The sequence below is a fragment of the Mytilus trossulus genome, chromosome 2 (genome assembly GCF_036588685.1).
Source record: "Mytilus trossulus isolate FHL-02 chromosome 2, PNRI_Mtr1.1.1.hap1, whole genome shotgun sequence".
Taxonomy (NCBI): domain Eukaryota; kingdom Metazoa; phylum Mollusca; class Bivalvia; order Mytilida; family Mytilidae; genus Mytilus; species Mytilus trossulus.
In genome coordinates this window covers 94,099,868-94,124,603 of record NC_086374.1, presented here as the reverse complement: position 1 = coordinate 94,124,603, position 24,736 = coordinate 94,099,868, and the positions used below count along the sequence as shown (strand labels likewise).

Sequence of the window (24,736 nt, the reverse complement as noted above, 5' to 3'; positions counted from 1 at the left end):
GGTCAAATATAGTACAAAGTTGAAGAGCATTCAGGACCAAACATTCCTAAAAGTGTTGCCAAATACACACAGCTAAGGTTATCTATACCTAAGGTAGAAAAGCCTCTATATTTCAAAAACTCAAAGTTTGGTTATCAGTTTATTTACAATTATGACGAAATAGGTTTCTGCAGAATATAGAATTTGATCTGATAATTCTTACCAGACAGATTTGCTCTAAAGCTTGTAAAGTCTACATGTACCTGAATATTCTCTTTTCTTCAAGTCTGTTACCCTTCAGTGTTGTTCCTATATACCATTATATGCAAGCCGCGGATCATCTGAAAACATGTCTCTGGATAAACTATTAGCCGACTACACCTGACAATGCAGCATAATGTTATAATTAATGTAGCTTTCGACATCCTTGCTTGAACCAACACTTTATCTGGATTAAGAGTTCTGATTTATACCTTTCATCATCTTTACTTGCAAAAAAGGGCTTTGAAAACAGCCACAGTGTGTCCAAAAATACAATGATAAACTATTTAAACAAATATACGTGCAACATGATATGAACTCAATATCTGAACATGTACACAAACCTAATGTTTAACTACGACAAACATCATCTAAATCCAGATGGACTGAAAGTCACAACAACATGGTTATACAGTTTAATAGGATACAACTGTACATTTGCATTTAAATAAAAAAACAGTTCAACAACACCTTGCGCAAATGTCTCTATGAAAGTTTACCTGTGAATAGAGTTGAGTTACTGTCTTACTTCTGTTGTTCTATATACTTCTGTAAATAAACTCATCATAGATACCATACCAGGACTAAATTTAGTATATACACCAGACATGTGTTTCGTGTACAAAAGACTCATCAGTGACACTGGAATCCAAAAAAGTTAAAAAGGCCAAATAAAGTACGAGGTTGAAGAGCATTGAGGACCAAAATTCCTAAAAGTTTTGCCAAATACAGCTAAGGTAATCTATGCTTGAGATAGAAACTTAAATAAATATATCTTCATATTGAGAAAAGTAAAATCCTGTTTTATCCTGCCATAACTATATTCAATATAGATGTACTCAATTGCATCTCATCATTTTTTTATTTTGTAAAAAAAAGACATTTTGAAATATGTTTTTACCTATGAAATTCTTATTACACTGACCGTTTCAAAGTCATTTTGGATCATGTAATAAAAGTATCTTGATAGGTTTTTTCTGTGTTATTTGCTTTTTATTTTGTTTGTTTTTGATGGGTAGTATCCTTTATAGAATAATTAAAAGTCCACACTTATTCATTATAACACATGATTTTAATTATGAATGCTAGCTTAATAAATCTTTGTCTTCCTTAGACTGTCCATCTTTACTACTTGCTTCTGTTGGCAAAGTCACCTTTGTTGATGGCATATTGTCTATAATCCCTTCCAGATCATCCTGATTTACTGTTACTTGTGTAACGTCAATCCCTTCCACATCATCCTGATTTACTATTTCTTGTGTAACGTCACTGTCTTTAAAAAGTGATGAAATGCTAAATGAATTTGATTTGACATGTTTTATTTTCCTTTCCAACAAATCATACAGCATCGGTGAGCTACCACCAATGATTTCATGTGCTTCTTGTATTTCTTGAACAAGTTTATTGACACTTTGAACATTTACATTCCTGCTAACGTTATGTTCAACATCCAGAGGATTTTCTATGACTAATGCATTGAAAGTTTTCTTCTCCACAGGAACTCCTTCCACAACTGATATAGAATATTTCTCAAAGTCAAAATCAGAATAGAATTTGAAGAAATCTTGAAGTAAAGTACCTGAAAGATACAATACAAAATTATAATATAAAATGTTGGTTTAATTCTTGTCGTTTTCTCATTATATATTGTTTACTTTTCTTTTTTAATAGACACCTTAACTTCTTATCTACCACAGGCGATCATACAGTTCACTACTACACACATCTTATTAGTTAGCTACTGCAGCTGATTTGTAGGTTAACTACCACAGATAATTTGCAGTGTGATATTTTTTACGGGGGTGCAATTAAATATGAAATTATTAAGCAATTACTGTATAGAAATAAAAAATAAAAAAACGTATTTAATTCTCAATTGTTTGAATTTTTATATTTCTGATTTTGATCCAATTATGTTCACTAATTAATTCAATAAAATATGTTGAAAAACAAATTATTTGTCCAATGCCGTTATCTAACTCCAGTTCCTCGTTTTCGCTATTTTCAGATAACTGATATCACTGCCGACACTTCAAACTTCACTTTCGTCTATATCAGACTGCTTAAAACACTAAAACCTTCATCTTCTTCCTCCAATTCGAAGAATGAAGCCCAATGATCGGCCATTGTTTCAATCGCAATTCTCAAACGAAAACACAAGTTAAAAACAATGTATTTTAATGTAAACATATTACCTTTCAATGAAAAGGAATATACGAATTGAAAGCTTACTCATTTGTAAAACCGAATTTGATTGGTTCATTTCGGGATTCCCCCTAGGTATTGTCCAATCTAAAGAGTTTTAACAGTGGTATATTTTATGGGAATATCCGTCAACGCGACTGCGCATGCATTGTTTACAGCAGATAGCTCAGTCACTGCGAATACACAGGTGACCAGGCAAGCAGATTTATCAGTCACTTCGAACTAAACGGTGTTAATTACCGCGTATATATCCGTCAGTGGTAGATAAAGAGTTAAGGTGATCTCAAGATGTCTTTTAGTTTGTTTTTTTGTGTTGTTGGTTTACTAAATACAATTCCCTTAAAAAAGTTTTCCTAAGGTTGTTTTGTTTAGTGCCTTCCAGGCTTTACTGCTGTGCAATGTTTTATGTACTGTATTTGCTTTCCCGAATTTGGTTGTTAAGCATAAAAATAAAGTAAGTTGGTTATGTTTCTAGCTCAAATTATTCTTAAAAGTTCATTGTAGCTTATCATAATTATCAGAACAATAAAAAGATGACATTTGTGTTGTAATTGTTAAATAGGTGAATAAAAATTATTTTCTGGTTCATAGCATTCATGTTTTTTTTTATTACTTTTTAACTTTGATTTACGTGTATCCCTCTTTATTTTTAAATGTAATGTATAAAAGCATTTCATGTGCTTATTTTGGAAACTTCAAAAAATCTGTAAGAGCATGCAAAATTGAGCCTGAAAAAATCTTGAAGGACACCAGAATACGCATAGTGATACAATGGAACTGCACAAATACATAACCATACACATTGTATGGCCTATAGTATATAAATCTATGAACAAATTATTTGCAAACAGATGTAGTTGTTTTATGATATAGTTTTTGAAAATGTAACATTAGATGAGATACAGGTCTGTTATTAGATAAAAGTTATCAAAGGTACCAGGATTATAATTTAGTGCGCCAGACGCGAGTTTCGTCTACATAAGACTCATCAGTGACGCTCATATCAAAATATTTATAAAGCTTACCAACATCGGGAACAGATCCTTCCAGGTTTGTTTGACATACACTTAAATGGGATAGGTATTTCTTTTTTAAAAGATCAACATTTGTAGAAAAGGAATAATCATGTCCATCTTCTATGTATCGTTCTGTCTCAACTGCAATATAAAATAAAATGAAAATACAAATTTATTTTGTTTTTGATGCAATTCTGGTCTGCAAAAGTCTTCTTTATTTAATAAACTGTTATCACAGAGATATGTCTCACCTCTTTGTAATTTTGATTATGAAAATGTTGAAATCAAAGTCAATAGACCATGACTGAGGGGGCGGAGCCAAATAATCTCCATGGCAATGAGATGTGACAATGCTAATACATCTGCATACCAATTGTCATTGATGTACCACAAGTGGATCTCCATAAACTGACCTAATCACAAAGTAATACATGTAAAGTAAGCAAACCATTTAAAGTCAATGGACCATGACTGTGGGGACGGAGCCAAAAAATCTCCATGGCAATGAGATGTGGCAATGGTAATACATCTGCATACCAATTATCATTGACGTACCACAAGTGGATCTCCCTAAACTGACCTAATCACAAACTAATACATGTAAAGTAAGCAAACCTTTCAAAGTCAATAGACCATGACTGAGGGGGCAGAGCCAAATAATCTCCATGGCAATGAGATGTTGCAATGGTAATACATCTGCATACCAATTATCATTGACATACCACTAGTGGTTCCCCATAAAACTGAGCTAATCACAAACTAATACATTGTTGAAGCCGTCGCTGATGCCGGAAACAGCATACCTATGTCTCGCTTTTTGACTCTGTCAAGGTGAGACAAAAATGCACAAGTTTCACGTGTAAAGATCTGATAAAAGATGTATTAAACTGGATGCATTAATATTTATCGCAATAATTCCTTAAAACATATAGTTTAAAAGAGGTTAATTTTACATTTGATACAGTTGTCAAGTGATATGATTTCGACAATCTCATAAATTGGTACCCACGAAAAATAAAAGAATCCACAGTATCTCATTTCTCCTCCCATCCTCTTGTTCTATCATTTGTATTCAATGTAGTGTTTTCTTCAAAATATACTTTTTTTTTAATTTCCTTTTGTGCCTTTATGTCTCTTCAATAACCATGATAACTTGAAAAGACTCGATTAAAAGTAAAATACTTTATCACTGCAAACAGAACGAGAAAATATCAAAAGGTTTTGCAAATATCAACTTTGAAAAAAAATAAAAACTTGACACTTTGACACTAACATAAAAGCATATATCACTTAAAACTTGTAATCTTTTATCTTTTGTCAAGAATTGAAGAACAAACCTGCTACTTCTTGCATCTGTTTAAAAGATGGTAACAGTTTTCTGTTCTGCAGATAAAACGCTGTTATCATGATGAGCATAAAGTTTGACATCCATGGGCCAGGCTGAGACTCTTTTGTTACACCCTTTGCACTGGCCCATTGTTTAATCACTGTTACTAACTGTCGAATTTCTGGACATAATTCTCCAAAAGTGAACATCAATTCAGCCATTTTTACACCAGACCTATAAATAGAATAAAAGTTTATTTCAGGGAAAATGTGTTACTTTCCTATAAATAGAATAAAAGTTTATTTCAGGGAAAATGTATTACTTTCCTATAAATAGAATAAAAGTTTATTTCAGGGAAAATGTGTTACTTTCCTATAAGTAGATAAACTCATCATATATACCATGATTGATATTTTGTATTTGCTTTAGATGCTCGTTTTGTCTACAAGAAACTCATCAGAGACGCTTGAATCTACAAAAGTTAAAAAGGACCAATACAAAGTACGAAGTTAAAGATGTATTCATTTGTATTTTTTGGCATTGTGAATTGAAAATGGTTTCGTCTGCATATCTTTGTTTTCAAGATGAAGAACGAGGCATTTCTATGATTTATCATTTTTCCCTAGCATGTTATATTCATAAATCATCTTATTGAGTATGAAACCATCATACATTAAAAAATAAATGGGGAATGTGTACATGGGACACAGATGAACCTACTTGCATATAACATAATTTACATTTTAAAAATTTAAAGTGATATAACTCAAGAACTGTATACCAGTAAAGTGATGCCACCCAAATTTATACTTGATCTGAGTTTTTCATAACAATTGGTTAAGGCAAACTAACGTTAGAGAACAGAAGTAAATATTCCTGGAATTTTTCTATTTGTAAAGGGGCATAACTCTAGAATGGTAAAAGTGATGCATTAAAAATTGAAACTTGATCTGTGTTCTTTGATTATAATATAAAAAAATATGTGGTATGATTGCTGATGAGACAACTCTCCACAAAAGACCAAAATGACACAGAAATTAAAAACTACATGTCACTGCATAGCCTTCAACAATGAGCAAAGCCCATATTGCCAAGTCAGCTATAAAAGGCCTGGAAATGACAATGTAAAACAATTCAAAGAGAAAACTAACCTCCTAATTTATGTACAAAAAATGAACGAAAAACAAATATGTAACACATAAACATAAGACAACCACTGAATTATAAGCTTAATACTAGGGACAGACACATACATACAGAATGTGGCGGGGTTAAAGATGTTAGCTGGATCCCAACCCACCCCCCACCTGGGTCGGTGGTATAACAGTACAAAATAAGAAAGAACTATAAGAATCAGTTGAAAAAGGCTCAACTCATCAGATGGACAAAAATACAAGTGGAAATGGCATTGTGTATAAGTTGAGGCAAACTAAAAGTTTATTAACGAAAACCAATTCCCGAATGTACGTAAATGTGTCTAACAGACAGCCAAGGGTCAAACTTATTGCCCCATCAACTAAAATTTAGGACTTTTTTTTCAGTTATAAGATCTAGAGGGTAGGTACATTGTAGTAAGGATTGACTTTGACACGTTTCATTGTATATACTTACATTCCATTAAGTGAGATGTCACATTCTCTGCTGGTGTTATTATGTTGAAATTTTACAATAGGAACCCTTGCATTCAGAATTTTATTAATTTTTCCACTACTTGGTATGAATACCCATACCATATTACCAATTATATCTAGGAGATGTTGCTGCCATTCCCGTTCACTGTTAAATCGCTGGTTAGTTAAAAATTTTAATAGATGAGCTTCTTCCTGAAATTACAACAATCAAAAATAAATGGCATTTGTGTCATATCTAGAAAAATCATGTATGTGTGGATTTCAGACTGTATGATATAAAGAACTAGTGCAATAATGAAATATGCTTCATTTAAAATTTCTTGATTTTAGTGAATACCATATCTATAAAATCCATTACCACAGGAATTATTTTACATGTACTTCACATATACATGATATACAGGTACATGTAATGTTACGTAAATGTGTTGTTGATAATAATTTTGGTAGGCAGCTTATAACTTACTTAGTAATTAATTGCCCATATAAATAGATACAATTATTATGTATATATGCTCATTCCTTAATATATTTTTATTATTGGATTTTGGAAAGTAAGTATAAAAGGCTGTTACAAACAGGGTTCACAGTGTTACAATAAAGTAAACATATGTATATAAAAAAATTAAACCAAACATGTATGGCTATTATTTGCTCTTTGACTTTGGTCAGGTTGTCGTCTCTTTGTCCCATTCCCCATTTCCATTCTCAATTTTATTATAAACACTTTTCTTAAGTTCTAACTTCTATAGTTTTTCTGTATGACAATTGATGAGGATTTCCCAACCATAGTTTAGTGCTTGCGTGAATTGGTATTGAGGTAAACATGAAAACCACTAACACTGGCAAAGCAGTTGTGTTTTTCCATATTTGATCATGAAAAAGACATTGTTGTTACATTTTCTGTAAACATCCTCTCAGTTTAACAAACAGGGTACACAAATTCCTTTTATATGTTATGAACAATGTATGATTGTGTCAAAACATTCTTAATGAAGAGAGTCTGCTTTGGCAGGGGCAAATTCTGAAAATATCTACCAAAAATTGATGCAAATAGCCTCTCGATTCTCTAAAAAAAATAACTGAAGGTGAAAAAAATAATTATTACAAGTGGAAAATTAACGCAAGTATGTAATTTTTATCTTCCCTTTTTCAAATAAATGTAGTAAATCTTTGAATCCAAATATTAAACTGCTGGGAAATGGGCTAGAAAGGGCTAGCCGTGAAATAAAGAATACACAAAAAATAAGTTGATTTATATTATTAGTTGTTTACTTACATTGTCAGCTGACTTCTGTTTCAAGTCTAAATTAATATCTAAATCACAGCCTGTATTTCCGAAACCATTTACACAAGATCCAAATAAGGAAGCATTACAATGTGGAAACATATTGGACAACATTTCTTTTAAAGTAGATGCTATGAAGTATTGGAGTCTAATATCATATTCTGTTAATTTCACATTATTCCATAATAAATTTATTCCTTCTGATAGCTGCAATGGAAATATACAAGATAGCTTATTACTTATAACATGTATAATAAATTATTACTATAAAGTACATTATTTCAGGAGAAATCCGTTTGCGCCAAAAATATGTCCTTTTGCGCCACAACTTTTTTTCTCAAATGCTACATTTGCGCCACATGTTTTAAAATTAGATGGTATCATTTGCCCCAAAAATTAAACAAATGATTGCGCCAAACAGAAGAAAATGACTTTCCTATTATCCTTTATTTGGACTTGGAACCAGCAGTTTACACGTCAAATGTTTCCTTTTCTGAAAAACATATCTTCTTCTTACTGCTGCTGCATGGGTACTCCCAATTTTGAAATGTATGTAGTACACTGTAGCTTGTAACTCAACTCAATTGACCAAAAACACAAACATTGAAGGTTGAAGTGCATGAAACAGTTCATAATAATTCCTAATAATAATATAGGCCATACGAATGGTGGGAACAAAGCACTGTGTCATCAACATATATGGCTATAACATATCCAGCTAAAGCTCATTTCTTCTTCTCTATTGATATATCTTTATTAAATATATGTGCAAAGCAATAAGTTTTATCCTCTCTCTGTACATTGACTGTCTAATGAATTTGAAGTCATTTCTCTCCAGATGCTAATCTTCATTGTGAAATATCTTCGAACAAATGCATTGAAATTTTTTTAAGCCAAAAAGAATAAATATATTTTAAATCATTACTATTTATGAAAGATACGTGTACAGGTAAATTGGCGCAAATTAGTTCCAAATATTGGCGCAGTTGATACATTTGGAAAATAAAATTTGGCGCAAATGAAATCCCTTAAAAACAGTAATTGGCGCAAAAGGAGTGTTGCCATTATTTCTTGGCATTTATAAAATTGTTTGATTTCTCAGGTAAAATCCCTTGTTTTGTTTTTTTGGTGGTTTTTTTACTCTTGACTATTTTCCAAAATAATCAAATTTAGACAATGGAAATATTTTTACAGTTTTATTTTTATTGGTAATTATGCAAACAATACACTCATAATGAATATTTCCCTCTATTCAATAACTTTACAGATTTATATATTTATTTCATGACTTTTATACACCTTATCGCTATTCCCGGCTGACCCTGCCGCTTGAACTTTTGACGTCAACAACAATCACTTTTCCATTGTGGCGTCAGATATTTTGTTTTATGACGTCAACATTTTACGGGAACCTGTGTGAAATCCAGCAATGGCGGATAAATAGCGATAAGGTGTATTGCGTGGGAATCAAAAAATATTCAGGGTATTTGACAATCTCATTTTTTTTAAATGTGAAAATTAATGTGAAAGAAATTTATATTGCTTAGCACATGTGCAAACACATTTGGACCAATTTACTTTCATTCAATAAAAGTTTCAGCAAAACTCTTTAGACTAGACTCAGTCAGTTGGATACACATTTATATAACTTTCTTGATTCTCAACATGAGTATTACTTTACTTTTTTTACTTTTTTTTCTGTTTCTTTTCATTAAGAATCACTGTAAGTCCCTCTAAGAAAGCTGTTCAAATTTGAAAAACAACAATATATTAATATTATAAAGTTATCCCAACTTTTGTGAGAAAACACCACAAGTATGAAGTAATCACAACAAATTACATTTCTCACCTGTGTATTTTGTTTTAATGCTCCCAAATCAAATTTGTTTGGTTTAAAAATGTTCACTGATTGACTGTCTAATCTGTTTTCTTCCATCAATGTAGTTTTTCCATGTTCTTCTTTGAATAAATATCTTGTTCGAACTCTAACTGGAATTTTACTGAATGCATTGCCACGGAAATGTCCAACATTTCTAAATAACTTTTCTATGCAATCTCTGTCTTTAAATTCTACTAGTAAATGATCCTTAAATGAGCGTAAATAAAGATTTGTTTTATTATTAAATAATGAAACAATGAAAATCACAAGGCAAATTATAAACTTTCACCTATAGCATTGGTTTTTATAACATTTCAAAGATATTGATTGACCCCAATTATGGAAGAAAAATCAGGAAAAAAAAAATTTTAAATCAGGAAAAAAATCAGGAAATTTACAATCTGCTAATGAACTCAAAGTCGTTAACTTTTTTATTTTCAGACTTTTTGAGTTTCCTGCATTTTTGCAGGAATCAACTTCCATTTTACTGTCTCGTTTGCATGAGACTTTGAGTAAAATATATATTTATCAGTCTAGTAAAATATAGGAAGGAACTCAATACCAATTTCATTCTTTTAATAACTCTTTGATATGAAAAAAAGGTTATCTGATGAGAACATTTTTTTGTTTTATATTATAATACATTAAATATGACGTCATAACTGAAATAACGTCACAACTAAAATCACTAGTTACAGAACCAAAATCAGAAACGTTACGGAATTTCCGTTCCTTTTTTGACAGATTTTGAAATTAAAATATGTTTGAATTAAAAAAAAAAAATCATACAGACTTTGTCCCCTTTTACAGGTAATGCCTGCTTCATATTACAAATATAAAATTATATTACAATGAGGTGAGAGATTTATATACTCCACTGTGATTTTGAGATGAAGAATGGCAATCTCTGTTCCCATGGTTATATCTTTTTAATGTGTGTGCAGTGATTTGTGTGTCTTACGAATTGATACACCTAACCATCTCTTTATTTATTCATTAAATGTATGTTTCAGAAAGTAATTTGCAAAATGGTTGTCAGACTTTCATTGACAGTATTTATTTCATCCATGTTTTAATTTCCTTTTGTGCGTTCTTACTTCAACAAACAGAAGTTTGGCAGTCTTATTGACTTAAACATAATTATGGTTTGTGTCGCCTATCTAGTATTAGCAAGTCATAAATATATAAAATTTCTTTTTTGCTTTAAACCACTATCATTGGATTATTCAAACAAAATGTCCGATATTAAAATTTCAAAAATTTTGAACTAACCATTTTATCAGAAAAATTATACTGGTTATATATAGCAGTTTGATGTATGTTTCAGAAAGTAATTTGTAAAATGGTTGCCAGATTTTCATTGGCAGTATTTATTTCCTTCATGTTTCATTTCCTTTTGTGTGTTCTTACCAATTTTGATCATTGAGAAGCTTAATATTCCCTTTACAACACAACATAATTCAAATGTTCATCTGACTTTACAGAGTTATCTCCCTGATGTGTTAGGTAGCACCTTAATATATACAATGATATAGAGGAAATTAAAATCTTACTGGTACTGAGTAACATGCACACTTGACTTACTGGTACTGAGTAACATGCACACTTGACTTACTGGTACTGAGTAACATGCACACTTGACTGGAATATTCTTGACCTTGAACTCCTCTAACAGGTAAGAGACATCAGATTTCCCTTTGACCTTGATCAAAACCGAACGACTAGCTTCTTCAGACCGGGATTTCTGGATTTGTTCAAACTTTGATAAATTCCCTTTTCTGGTATTTGTTTTCTCAACACCAATTCTCTTTGACTTTTCCTTCTCTAATTGCACTGAAAATATGTGGATAAATTAATAACAATAGACAGAATATATTCAACAAGAAGCTTCATATATGGAAGTTTTTAACGACCTTGACTGGTTAAGCAGCCCTTGCATAGTTGGTAAGAAGCTACAAGGACCATAAATATCTTATTATAAAAAGAATTTGTCATAATAATATTATGAATAATGCTAAAACCTTGCTTGTACCAAGTGAGGCTGTCAGTGGTTGCTATTTATGGCTATCATATTTGTTTTTCATTTAAATTTACTGTTTTGTACATTAATCAAACTGTTGGTTTTCTCGTTTTAATTGTTTTGCATTTTATCATTGTCTGGGCTTTTTATGTCTTATAATATGATAATGCAAAAACTTGACACCAATCTATTGCTAGCGATCAATAACAATATTTCTAGTTCCTATAAATAACAAAGCAGATGAAAAAGTACATATTAAGTCTACACATATTAAGTCTACACATATTAAGTCTACACATTTTAAGTCTACACATATTAAGTCTACACATTTTAAGTCTATACATATCCAGGATTATCAATAGATACACTACCTGCTTGCATCAGAGATTCTGTTTGGTGCTGGCTTAAGTCTAAAACTTTTATATTGGATCGAAAACCATCAATAATGATTTTACCATGTCTTTTTTGTATCTTCTGAGCTTCTTGTAATTGTGATTCTGTGTCAAACTTTACAAAAGCAGTTTTTAACCTACAAATACGAAGAAATATTGGGATCAAGATTTTTGTTCAATGAATTATATGCATATTGTTGTTAAACTTTCAGTAGCAAATATTACATGAACATCAGGACAAGAATAAGTTAATGTGATGTGCATAAATATATGAACCCTGCTTTGTACAAAACTAAATGGAAGCTAGATTTTTGTATGTGCAAGGTAGCAGTCTCCAGAAAGACACATCAATTTTACCTGAACACGATAATACAGACTCCAAGCACATCAGTTTTTCCACTAACTAAATGCCGCAAACTTACAAAAGAAGCAATAAATACACAAATGTAACAATTTTCAAGTCTTATGCTTGACCAAATGGGATACTGGGATATCTAGTCTATGACCTCCTGTTCTCTAAAAAGTACATACTATTGTAATTGAAAATCACGATTATGACTGAAAGCAATCCTAGCTGTTATTAAAAAAGCTAGCTGTTTTTCACAGTATCAAATTAGAAAAAAAACTTTGTTATGAAAATATTCTACATGAATTTCATTGAAGTGTCACATACATGTAGCTGATTACTTGATAATAGTAATCAAACATGATAAATTAAAGGCCGAATTTCAAAATGCTAAAAGATTGACACCATTATCATATTCATATTTCCATTAAGAGACTGATTAAAATCCATAAAACAATTGCTTACATCTTCCCTTCCACATCTAATGGCTGAAAATGTATATCAGCTGCACTAGGGAATATCTTCATCAATTTTTCTTTTGAAACATTATTTAAAACTCTCCAAATGTGTAGAACTTTTTGAACCTCAGCTGTGCCTGTTAAAAAAAATGAATTCAATGCATATTAGTAAATTCAGTACAATCATGATAATGGGAAAAACATTCATGGGGAAAGCAAACAAAAAATGTACTTTCAATAACTTTAATAATAAATAATAACTAAAAGTACAAAGCATCATGTACAAAGTGTGTACTAAGATATTGTTATAGCAACAGAGCTTGTTTTCAGTATCTATGATAGCATGGTAAGTATCTCTTAGTTTTATACATGTATCTGTGCCTTATTTCTAAGATTAAGGTGGTACCCAGCAATATTCTTGATGTAATAGGTTTTTTTTCATCTTTTTTTCTTTGCATTTTTTTGCTTGAAAAAGTCTTAATCCGACTCAAAATTGAATCTACCATCCATGTCCTATACAACTCGTTAGGTTTACAGATACTGATTACCAATCAAATTAAGAATGGAAATGGGGAATGTATCAATCAAATTGAGAATGAAAATTAGGAATGTATCAATCAAATTGAGAATGGAAATGGGGAATGTATCAATCAAATTGAGAATGGAAATGGGGAATGTATCAAAGAGACAACAACACCACCAAAGACCAGAATGCATCTCTTCAAATGCTATAGGAATTTTCATGAGAACCATAAATGGCTCCCATGACCATACTTAAAAATATTTTGGTTTTACCATTTTTAAATATAGAAAAATTATAATTTTCATTTGAATATCCAACATTGTCCAACTTTAAGTCTTACAGATCCTAAATCAAATTGACAGAGGTTAATGTTATATTATATTCAACATGTTCAAACGGAAAAACTCATCAGACAAAAAAAGTCTGTTTTTTTTATCATTCAAAAAATATTTAAAAAAAGGAATTAACAAGAATGAGTTCAAAGTACACGGATGCCCCACTCAATCTTTTTCCGTGTTCCATGGACCGTGAAATAAGGTATAAATCTAATTTGGCATTAAAATTTAAAATATTATACAGTACTATAGAGAACATTTGTACTAAGTTTCAAGTTGATTTGACTTCAATTTCATCAAAAAACAAGCAATTATTTGAACTTGGAATTATTTTTAATTACGGAATTTGCATTATTTCTTGTGCTTGAACATGTTGAAACTTTTAATAAATTCAATTTTTAATCTGTAATTTACTGTTCTGTGCTGTGCACAACACTTTCTATTACAAAGAAAGTAGTAAATTTTCAACAGACTGTACTGTGCCGCGCACAACACAATCTATACAAAATACATTGAATGGAAAGTGTTATGAAACGCTCAAAACATAATGATACCAAATAAACATGAAATCTATTAAAAGAATTCAGACACAAAAAATTATGCAAATTGCATAATTAAAAATAATTCCAAGTTCAAATAATAGTCTGTTAAAAACTATCTTGACCAAAAAACTTTAACCTGAAACTCCCACTTTCATTTTCTATGTTAATTATATAAGTGGACAGTGAAATTGGGGTCAAAAGTATAATTTGGCTTTAAAATTAGAAAGATCATATCATAAGCAACAAGTGTACTAAATTTCAATTTGATAGGATTTCAGCTTCTTCAAAAACTACCTTGACCAAAAACTTTAACCTGAAGCGGGACAATAGAACAGAGGAACAAACGGACGGAGGAAACGGAGCCACAGACCAGAAGACATAATGCCCCTCTACTATCGTAGGTGGGGCATAAAAACTAATTAACAATTTATCTTTATTTGCCACATGTGATAGGATGATAGGTGAAGCAGTTAATAAAATTGAGAATGGAAATGGGGAATATGTCAAAGAGAGTCAAATAACAAATGTGCATTACTTATGTGTACATATCCATGTTATGTTAAATTACACATACAAAGACATTTGAAATACATTTGCAGTGACGGATCCATAACTTTTCATAAAGGGGGAGGGAGGGGGGCACCTGCTGTGTGAGTTGAGAGCTTGAAAAACACATTAGTTTCTTAATTTATAATACCAGTAGAACATGCACCCTGAGGGACAGTTTTGGATCTTTCATCCTTCTGTAAACTGTTGATACTTTCTGTTTTACCTCCATCTGGGAGTGAATCATTCACAAAAGTAGCTGGATCTGTCATAAAGAAAACATAGATATTATTATTTAAAACATGTCAGATATTTTAATAAACTGTTATCAAAGAAATATGTCTTGCGTTTTTGTAATTTTGATTATGAAAATGTTGAAATCAAAATAGCAATACCTTAACATCTTACACAAGTTAATAGACCATGACTGAGGGGGCGGAGCCAAATTATCTCCATGGCAATGAGATGTGACAATGCTAATACATCTGCATACCAATTATCATTGACGTACCACAAGTGGATCTCCATAAACTGACCTACAGTACAGTTCAAGAGTACCAACTCTCCCACACCCTACACCGAGGAAAATGTCGGAGCCACTCCGACAAACTCCGATATTCCTCCCAAAATGTTGGGAGGAATTTGGGAGTAATCTCTCCCAAAATCAGGTAAATGTTTATTGTGATAACGAGCTCACTCTCTACACCGAGGAATTAATTGCCCTTATCCTACTTTGATCTATACCGGCACAAGACTGAATGGGTAATTGGATTACCTGACAGGTAAAGGTTGAAGTAATAAAGAGTTATATTTCCGGTCTACTGTACCAGTTTAAGTGTCAAACAGGTGTATAATTTTAAATGTCTTTTATACTAATTAAATTTCATTTGTGGTAATAAAAACTAAAGTCAAAATATTTTCGTATTTTTTGTTAGCCCATCTAAAAATATCTTAACCTTAATGTACTGTACTTGCTTTAAAAAAAAAACGATTATAAAATATAGCGGAATATGTGAAAAACAAATATTCTACTTCAAAGTTAAAGTCTTTATTTAAAAATTATAAGTCTAAAAGTTTTATATATGCAAGTAAAAAGGAAAATTTATTCACCATTCATTAGACAAAATGATTGCCCCGTATTAATTGTGTAAATCTACGGCATTTTCTTTTTACGATTATCTAATTGCTGGAATGAATAAAAGATTTAAAAGCAAAATGTTGTTGTTAATAATTCTTTCAATTGTATTTAAGTTTTATAAAAAATGAAAACTACTTAATTTTGACCTCGATGTCTTCACCAGTAAATTAATGTAATATTTTATTTACGAAATGAGCATACTTGTGTAAAAATAACCGGAAACTTTCGCTAAATTAATCTGAGCAGTTAAATAAAATTACGTGTTTGAAAGTTTTGTATATTCAAGTAAAAAGGAAAATATTATTCACCATTCGTTATGCTTAACAATTACGGCATTTTCGTTTTACGATTTGTTGGCAGTACAGCAGAATAATAATACATTTCCGTAACAACAGGAATACTTCCAGCTGCATTAATTCGTCTTTGTTTAATATTAACTTTCGCACAATGAATGTAAATTTGTGTATTTTCAACAAAAGGTTTTAAAAACAATTATTTGCCGTGCGAAGACAATTCCACGATACACATCTCAGTTATCAACAGTTTGGGTTGAACTTGAACTTGACTTACTTAACAATGTTAAATGCTAAAAAAAATTAACATCAATGTTATCCACAGCACGAGTTTTTTAAAGGGCGGGAAAAAATATCGCGTACTAGTAAACTCAGGTATATTCAAGGTTTCTAAAGTTGCAGAACAACATTTTTGTGCAATCGTATTGAGGCTCCAGAAGGTCCTTTTACAATTGATTTATCGGGAAAATATAATTCTTATCCGAATAAACGTGAACACATTTTTAACTATTTGAATTTTAATGTTTTATCTTTCAAAAAAGAAAGTACATTAGTTATATGTCCATGGTTAATAATATAGATTTACAGTTGGTGATGTATTAATTGAAATTATGATGGTAATTGTCCGGGGTGACTGATTGTATTCAAATGACAATAATCATGATAATACGATAAAGAAATGCCAATTGTAGGCGGTTGGGAAATTTTGAAAATAAAATGAAGACTGATTTAACTGGAATAGAATATTATGAAGGGCAATTATGAGGTTTGATAAATTTTATTAATAATTAAAGGATTAGTGACCTATCGGATAGCGATAAGCGGATTACTTATCATCACAACTTTTAACATCTTTTGTAAACTTAAAATGATTGAGCATCATAAACTTGTCAAACACAGGTAGAATTATAGTACATTTATAATATAATTAATGTGAAAATATTTTTCACTTTCCAAATTCAAATGACGAAATTGATATAAATGCTTTCGTCAATTTGAAAACCGTTCCGTAAAATGCGAAAATGACGAGCACTATCAATATCACTTGAAATTATTTCCTTTGTCAACAGAGTTGTCATTTAACAGTTTCTGTTCGTAATTTGAATTATTCAAGTCTATATAAATGTACCGAGGTGGTGAAACATCATATTTTACATAGCTCAATAAATTAAGTTTACTTGATGATCCGATGAATCGGGTTACCGAAAAAAAACATGATTTTATTAGCCAGTTGATTTTTTAATAATGAACAATTAATGCGCTGATATTGCTTATTGAATAAGTTTTAAAAGAAACTAATTGTGGCAAAATCGTCCTTGCTGAAAGAACACAATGTATGACCTGACCGGACTGTAATAGAAACACAAAATAACAATTTTCTTCATACTTTTTCGTATGTACGTTCTATTTTAAAGATAACGGCATAAGACACGAATATAAAAGATAATAATTATCTTATTCTAAATGATATTGTCACATCTTTATCTGTCAAAGAAAGGAAAACATTTGTTCAATTTATAATAACGTGATTTTAAAGCACACTTGTGCAACCAAGATCGATTAAATGTTCAAAGGTAAATTATCTGGGTAATTCAATTCTGTTGTCACGCGTCATTAATTTGAAGTACATCCGATGGGCAATAAACCAATTAACAGCCACGCGGTGTTGGGAGAGAATCTTTGGAGGATTTTAGGAGTGAAATCCGTGGTACTCGGTGTGATTCCGAGAAACACGGAAATCGGAGAAAAAAGTTATCGAATCGATATTTTTGAAGAGTACTGCATTTGTACTGTAATCATAAACTAATACATGTAAAGTAAGCAAACCATTCAAAGTCAATAGACCATGACTGAGGGGGCGGAGCCAAATAATCTCCACGGCAATGAGATGTGGCAATGGTAATACATCTGCATACCAATTATCATTGACGTACCACAAGTGGATCTCCATAAACTGACCTAATCACAAACTAATACATGTAAAGTAAGCAAACCATTCAAAGTCAATAGACCATGACTGAGGGGGCGGAGCCAAATAATCTCCATGGCAATGAGATGTGGCAATGGTAATACATCTGCATACCAATTATCATTGACATAGTCTTTAATTTGTTGCCATAACAATTTATTGTCAATGTGCTAGTGCTAATAAAGTTATCTTATCTACCACTAGCGGTTTCCCATAAAACTGAGCTAATCACAAACTAATACATTGTTGACGCCGTCGCCGGAAACAACATATCTATGTCTGGCTTTTTGACTCCGTCAAGGTGAGACAAAAACCAATTAACGAGTTATTGAAAAATGGGCGCAAACCCAGATGAAAACTTGAAGTGACGACAATGTTATTCCTTTCAATCTATTCCTTCCATGGTTAAAATGACTCAGATAACAAAAAAATAGCACTATAACATGACATTTGATATGTTGTCCCCAACCTGTGGAGAGGTCAAAAAGAGAAGAGATACACATTATACAGAAATTAATTAACCATGATTTTCTTTTGATTTCGATATCCCTTTTTCAATTGTAGTTTTGTTTCTGTCCAATTGATACAACCAGCCATGTCGTCTTATTAACGGTCTTGTTATCCAATTTGAACAAATTCTTGCCGTAAAACTCAACATGGGCGCAGACATCTTGAAAATAATCTCTAATCCTTTATAGTTCTCGTTAGATTGTTACTAGGCCGCGGGTTACACTAAAGACCTGAAAGTGGACCTGAAAAGACCTGAAAAGACCTGAAAGTATACGACTAAAATTATTCAAATTGCAACAACTTTTTTATTATTGGATGGAATTTCTTCAAGTTGGAATTTAATCAATTGTTAATAGCCATATTTCATTAAAATTTATAATTTTTAAATTAAAAACAAAATTTTGATGCCAAAAGTTGGACCTGAAGGGAGAAATGAAAAGACCTGAAGGGACCTGAAAATCTATGGTCGGAATAATTCTATCTTCAATAACTTTTTTAATATACTGTGGATATCTTTCAACTTTTGTTTTTGTGAAACAAAAAGTTCAATATAATGATAATATAAAAAAATACATGAAAAATATCGTTTGGGTGTCAAAACTCGGACCTGAACGTAAATTCAAAAATCTAAATGTGCCTAAAATTCTTTTTTTTAAAAAGAAAATAATAAACAGAAACGAAAAATATGGTTGTTATCATTTCATGTTCGGTGTCATTTGTTCTCTTTTGGAAAACTGTCTCATTGGGATCACACTTTCTTTCGGTCACCCTTCTTTCTAATTTTTATTGACGGAAGATACTAATATGATACGCAAAACTGATACAAAAAAGACGGGAGATACCAAAGAATAATCAAAACTCACATGTCAAAACTCATAAGTCAAAGAGACATGATATACCATAGAAATAAATAATTAAGAAAAAGATTTGGTGTCTTTAAACTATGATAACCCCATCACAATCGTTGTGTGTGTGTCCCAAGTCTGGAACCTGCACTTTGTGACAAATGTCGGACCTGCTGGATGAAAAATAAAGTCCTGAATGAACCTGTGCATATATAGTTAATTCAACGTAGCTTATAAAACATTTGCATTTTCATTCAACAAGAGTCAAAAGCAACTTAAATTGTGATAAAAATATTTAATTTTAACGATAATCCAATTAAAAGATTAAAGTGAAATGTTTATTTAGATTAATGATCCAATTATCACCTAATATCAATACAAGGTGTAAATTACAACTGGCACACGTGATGTAATTCAAAATTCCAATGGACGAACACACGTCTTTTAATTACATATTTGGTTCATGGGGTAGCAATACTAATATTTTTATTTTATAAATATCACAGTTTAAGATATATATATTAATGCAGTATAAGCAAGTTGAATTAGTTTGAATAATTTCACCGGGCAATCTTCTTTTTCTCTTTAGGTTTAGGATTCATCATCAACAAGGTATTTTGTATTCAAATATGTTCCTGTATAAATATAAAGTCATTCTTTCTCTTCAATGGACACTTGTCTAAAATTAAAACAAATAGAAAAGACAATGCTGTGCGAGTTTAAATACATCTACCCCTTTGATCCTGTTATTCATGTCTTTTATTTCCCCGACAAGGTCCGAATTTTGTAGCTCAACCATTATAGTTTCGATAAAATTCTTTATCATTTTAATGATAAATTATACCTTTCCTATAACAAAATTCATACTTCAAGGAGATTGATTGAAAACAGTTAAAGATTTTGAATAAATTTGACCACAGTCTTTTCAAGCAAATTTATGTTATTTAATTTTCCGTTCAGGTCCGAGTTTTCACACCCCAACGATATTTTTCATATCTTTTTTTTTAATTTTATCATTATACTGAATTTTTAGTTTCACAAAATCTAAAGTTGAAAGATAACCATTCAATATTTAAAAAGTTATTGAAGTTAGAATTAGTCCGAACATAGATTTTCAGGTCCCTTCAGGTCTTTTCATTTCTCCCTTCAGGTCCAACTTTTGGCATCAAAATTTTGTTTTTAATTTAAAAACTTTAAATTTTAATGAAATGTGGATATTGACAATTAATAAAATTCCAACTTGAAGAAATTCCATCCAATAACAAAAAAGTTGTTGCAATTTGAATAATTTTAGTCGTATACTTTCAGGTCTTTTCAGGTCCACTTTCAGGTCTTTAGTGTAACCCCTAGGCCGCACCATTGAAAGAATTTCAGAACCATAAATTGAAGTTTAAACAACAACGCACACACGTAATTCCAAAATAATTCCGAAATAAGATAGCACCACGCAGCAGAGAAGAACACTTTATTCCTTGGAATGAATTGAGTCTGTGCGCTCAACAGAGAGTTATATAGGAGGGTTTGGATGGGGTTAAATGAATAATTGGTGTCTGAACAAAAGGATGGTTATAAATCCCTCAAAAACTACTTCTATCCTAGATATGTTAATTGGAACAAATAAGAACCGGATTTTTGCTAGGAAATGATATGAATATATGTATACAAGATAGCCCAACCACACACGTTGAAATACAGAAACGTTTGGGTGTATATAATAATATTGACAAAATTTGGACTGGAAATTTCTAATTGACTATGTATATAAAAACTTGTTATCCAATTTCTCGTATCTCACTGCTATCTAGAATCAAGGAATTGTATATTTAATTAAATATACAATTCCTTGCTAGAATTAAGAATTTTTTTTTGATATAAGTAGCAGAAAGCTGTTTTATAATGCTTATGTTCTGCCCATATTTGATTTTTGTTGCTCAATATGGGGAAATTGCTATGAGGATTGATATAAAACAATATCTTTAAAAAATGCAGAAAAAAGCTGCAAGGATTATACTTGATGTGTAACGGTTTATTTCTTCCTCTGTGATATTTTATCCTGGGGATAATTTTTCACGGTAAATTTTTTCCAGACATGGTATTTCACAGGTAGATTTTCTCCAGAGGAGTGCAAATCTATCTGTGTTGTGCGGATATTATGTACCGGTATATATTTGCCGTACTATATTTCACAGAACCTTGTGAAAAAGAGTCCCATTACCTTCTACATGTATGTAAGTTACTCCTAATCAATATATATCTGACTATAATTATAAAATGTTTCACAAAGGTAGAACTCATTTGCATAATTTCTCAAAGGGAGGTAATTATGAGCAATTTATATTTAAAGAAATTTGAAACAACAAAATATTCCTGAATCTATTTCATAGTGAAAGGTTTCCTTGAATCTTACTTTTTTTATTCATTTATATAAAAAGATGACTTACAATATGATTTAATAAGACAGTTAACATTTCACAGATAAATACTCCAGCTGTTAAAATTGCTTTTAATCCAATATATTGTTATGCTATGATTTATCTGATTTCCATATAATCAACAACTACTGCTTGGTCCCCATACAAAACTATTTTTATAGTTAAAAATATCATAATAATCAAATTTTTCCATTATTGTTACAGTAGTAATGCAACTATATTTCTACCTTTACTTTTAAAGTTATATTTGTACTGAGATCTGAAAACAACTCACTTTTAATGTATTTCACTTACCTTATTCAAATAATCATGATATTATTTTGATAATAACGATTTTTGAACTTACATCTGGTTTTCTTTCTTATGTTTCATGATAATTTTCTTTTCAAAAGAATGATATTTACTTGAATATTTCACGAATTTTTTTAAATGATAATTTGTGAAATTATTTCCCATCATAATACATTTTTGTTTAACAATTTAACTTTAATTCAAACAAACTATTTTTATTTCAAATTATTTGTAAAGGATAAGTTTCTTTTAATAACTATTCAATAAGTTAACTACCCAGATAGAATTTCACGATGAAGGAAAAAATATCACCGGGAAATATTTTCCTCCGGATATAAAAATATCAACAACTACTGTGACATTTTTTTCCTCAGGATCAAATCTAACCCGGATATAATTTTGCTTTACATATGCACCTGAATACTAACATCTAGTATATATTCATTTAAAGAGCTAAAATGGTTGAATTTCAAATCTAGAATTTTATATCATGAACTTATTCTTTCTTGTTCATGAAATTCTAAATGATAAAGCACCTGATTACTTAAAGGAACTCTGTTGTCCAATTGTTAACTTTAACCCCGCCACATTACTTATGTATGTGTCTGTCCTAAGTCAGGAGCCTGTACATTCAGTGGTTGTCGTTTGTTTATGTGTAACATATTTGTGTTTCGTTCATTTTTTTTTTTTACATAAATAAGGCCGTTAGTTTTATCGTTTGAATTGTTTTACATTGTCTTATCGAGGCCTTTTATAGCTGTCTATAAGGTATGGGCTTTGCTCATTGTTGAAGGCCGTACGGTGACCTATAGTTGTTAATGTCTGTGTCATTTTGGTCTTTTGTTGATAGTTGTCTCATTGGCACATATTTAATGAAGAAATCTTTTGCATATAGCTCATTTATACTTTGGAATAAACTACCAAATGAAATAAAGTGTTCTGAGAAACTGGACACTTTTAAACAAAATGTGTTGAGTTCTTGACTCTAAATGATTTATAACAACTTACTCGAATATCTGATTTGTATTTTATGTATAATATATACATATATAACATTGTTGGGTTGATGTTTATACGAATTGTATATACATTATGTCGCAGCCATGTATCACCGTCATTGATGGCGATCCGATGGATACATCTGTTGTAGGGTTGTCACTGACTCAGACGTACTTATGAATATAATTATTTTCTGTGACTGTATCTTACATTAATTTGTAGGATCCTTTACTATAGATAATTTAGCTGATCTGTAACAATAACATCTTCATGCCTTATATATCATGTACTGTAGTACGCCGCTAAATTAAAACTGACGTGGAAAGGTAACACATGCCCACCGAGGGCTCTCTTTTTGAGAGCCCAGGTGGTCGTGTGGTCTAGCGGGACGGCTGCAGTGCAGGCGATTTGGTGTCATGATATCACAGTAGCATGGGTTCGAATCTCGGCGAGGGAAGAACCAAAAATTTGCGAAAGCAAATTTACAGATCTAACATTGTTGGGTTGATGTCTAACTTATCTGTATCCAACAATGTATACACGAAACTAGAAGATTTTTATGATATGTTATGTGATAATATAACTGTTTAGAAATCAATGTATTTATATTTTATTTTATATTTTGTATTAGTAATCATATTTTCAAAAAAAATCAAGATGTTAATAGTCTTCTCTTGTAATAAGATGGTATACTAAATTACTTGTATAAGCAATCAGATAAGGGCCAACAATTCTTCTGTTGTTGTTTGTTTCTTTTGTCGGGTTGTTGCCTCTTTGACACATTTCCATTCTCAATTTTATTGTTATTCAAATAAATAGAACAACTTTGCTGCAGTGTGTTTGTGAATTTGAATAAAAATATCACTTAAACGATCTACTGTCTTCTCCTACCAACACTTAGTAATGTGGTATAAAATTCCACACTACTTTCAGTTGATTTTGCAATGACTTTGTTCAAATAGTTTTCTTTTATATACAATGAAATATTTGAAGAAGTGAGAGGATTGCCCCCCCTAACTCACTTTAACAACGTATGATAGATTTATGAATTTATCAGAAATTATATATTTTCACATGTTATTCAATCCATCTTGTATGGGAAATGATTTGTATAGGCACTGTCTTTTGTCAAATCCCTTTGTGTAAATGTTCATTTTATAGGTCTATTTGTGAATTTAAAATCTGTCAGAGCTTTTAAGTATTTCCTTAACTACTATATATATATAAAAAAAATTCTTGTCATTTTGTATATATTTCAGTCATATCTAGGTCTTTCGGGTCTACGGTCATTGATGCGTATTTACAAAACGGTCTTTTGACATATCTAAAATGGTTTTGACGGGGTATAAACCATAGAAGTTTTGTACATTTACGACTAAAATATAGAGTTTTTTTTTAGTTCGAATGCAAATTTCTTTATATTATTACAAAATTTAATCAACTTTCATAAGAAAATTTAATGGTTTTTTTATTTAGAAAAAAATACTTTGGATTTGAGATTAAGAATTTAT

General features: G+C 30.9%; 1 protein-coding gene across 2 annotated transcripts; it reads right to left on the bottom strand.

Annotated features, from left to right (window-relative positions):
• Positions 1–1,290: 1,290 nt before the first annotated feature.
• Positions 1,291–18,856, bottom strand: LOC134708407 (poly(A) RNA polymerase, mitochondrial-like). Of its 2 annotated transcripts, none has more exons than XM_063568907.1 (11): positions 18,671–18,856; positions 14,915–15,013; positions 12,810–12,939; positions 11,978–12,135; positions 11,202–11,419; positions 9,557–9,793; positions 7,699–7,914; positions 6,400–6,611; positions 4,799–5,022; positions 3,471–3,602; positions 1,291–1,819 (listed from the first exon to the last, which is right to left on the bottom strand). In XM_063568907.1, the coding sequence occupies exons 1-11, from the start codon at positions 18,816–18,818 to the stop codon at positions 1,326–1,328; spliced, it is 2,268 nt and encodes a 755-aa protein (XP_063424977.1). In that variant the 5' UTR covers positions 18,819–18,856; the 3' UTR covers positions 1,291–1,325. The 2 variants fall into 2 exon arrangements, with proteins under 2 accessions (XP_063424977.1, XP_063424976.1); XM_063568906.1 differs by having other exon boundaries at positions 1,292–1,819; positions 14,900–15,013.
• Between the last annotated feature and the right edge of the window lie 5,880 nt (positions 18,857–24,736).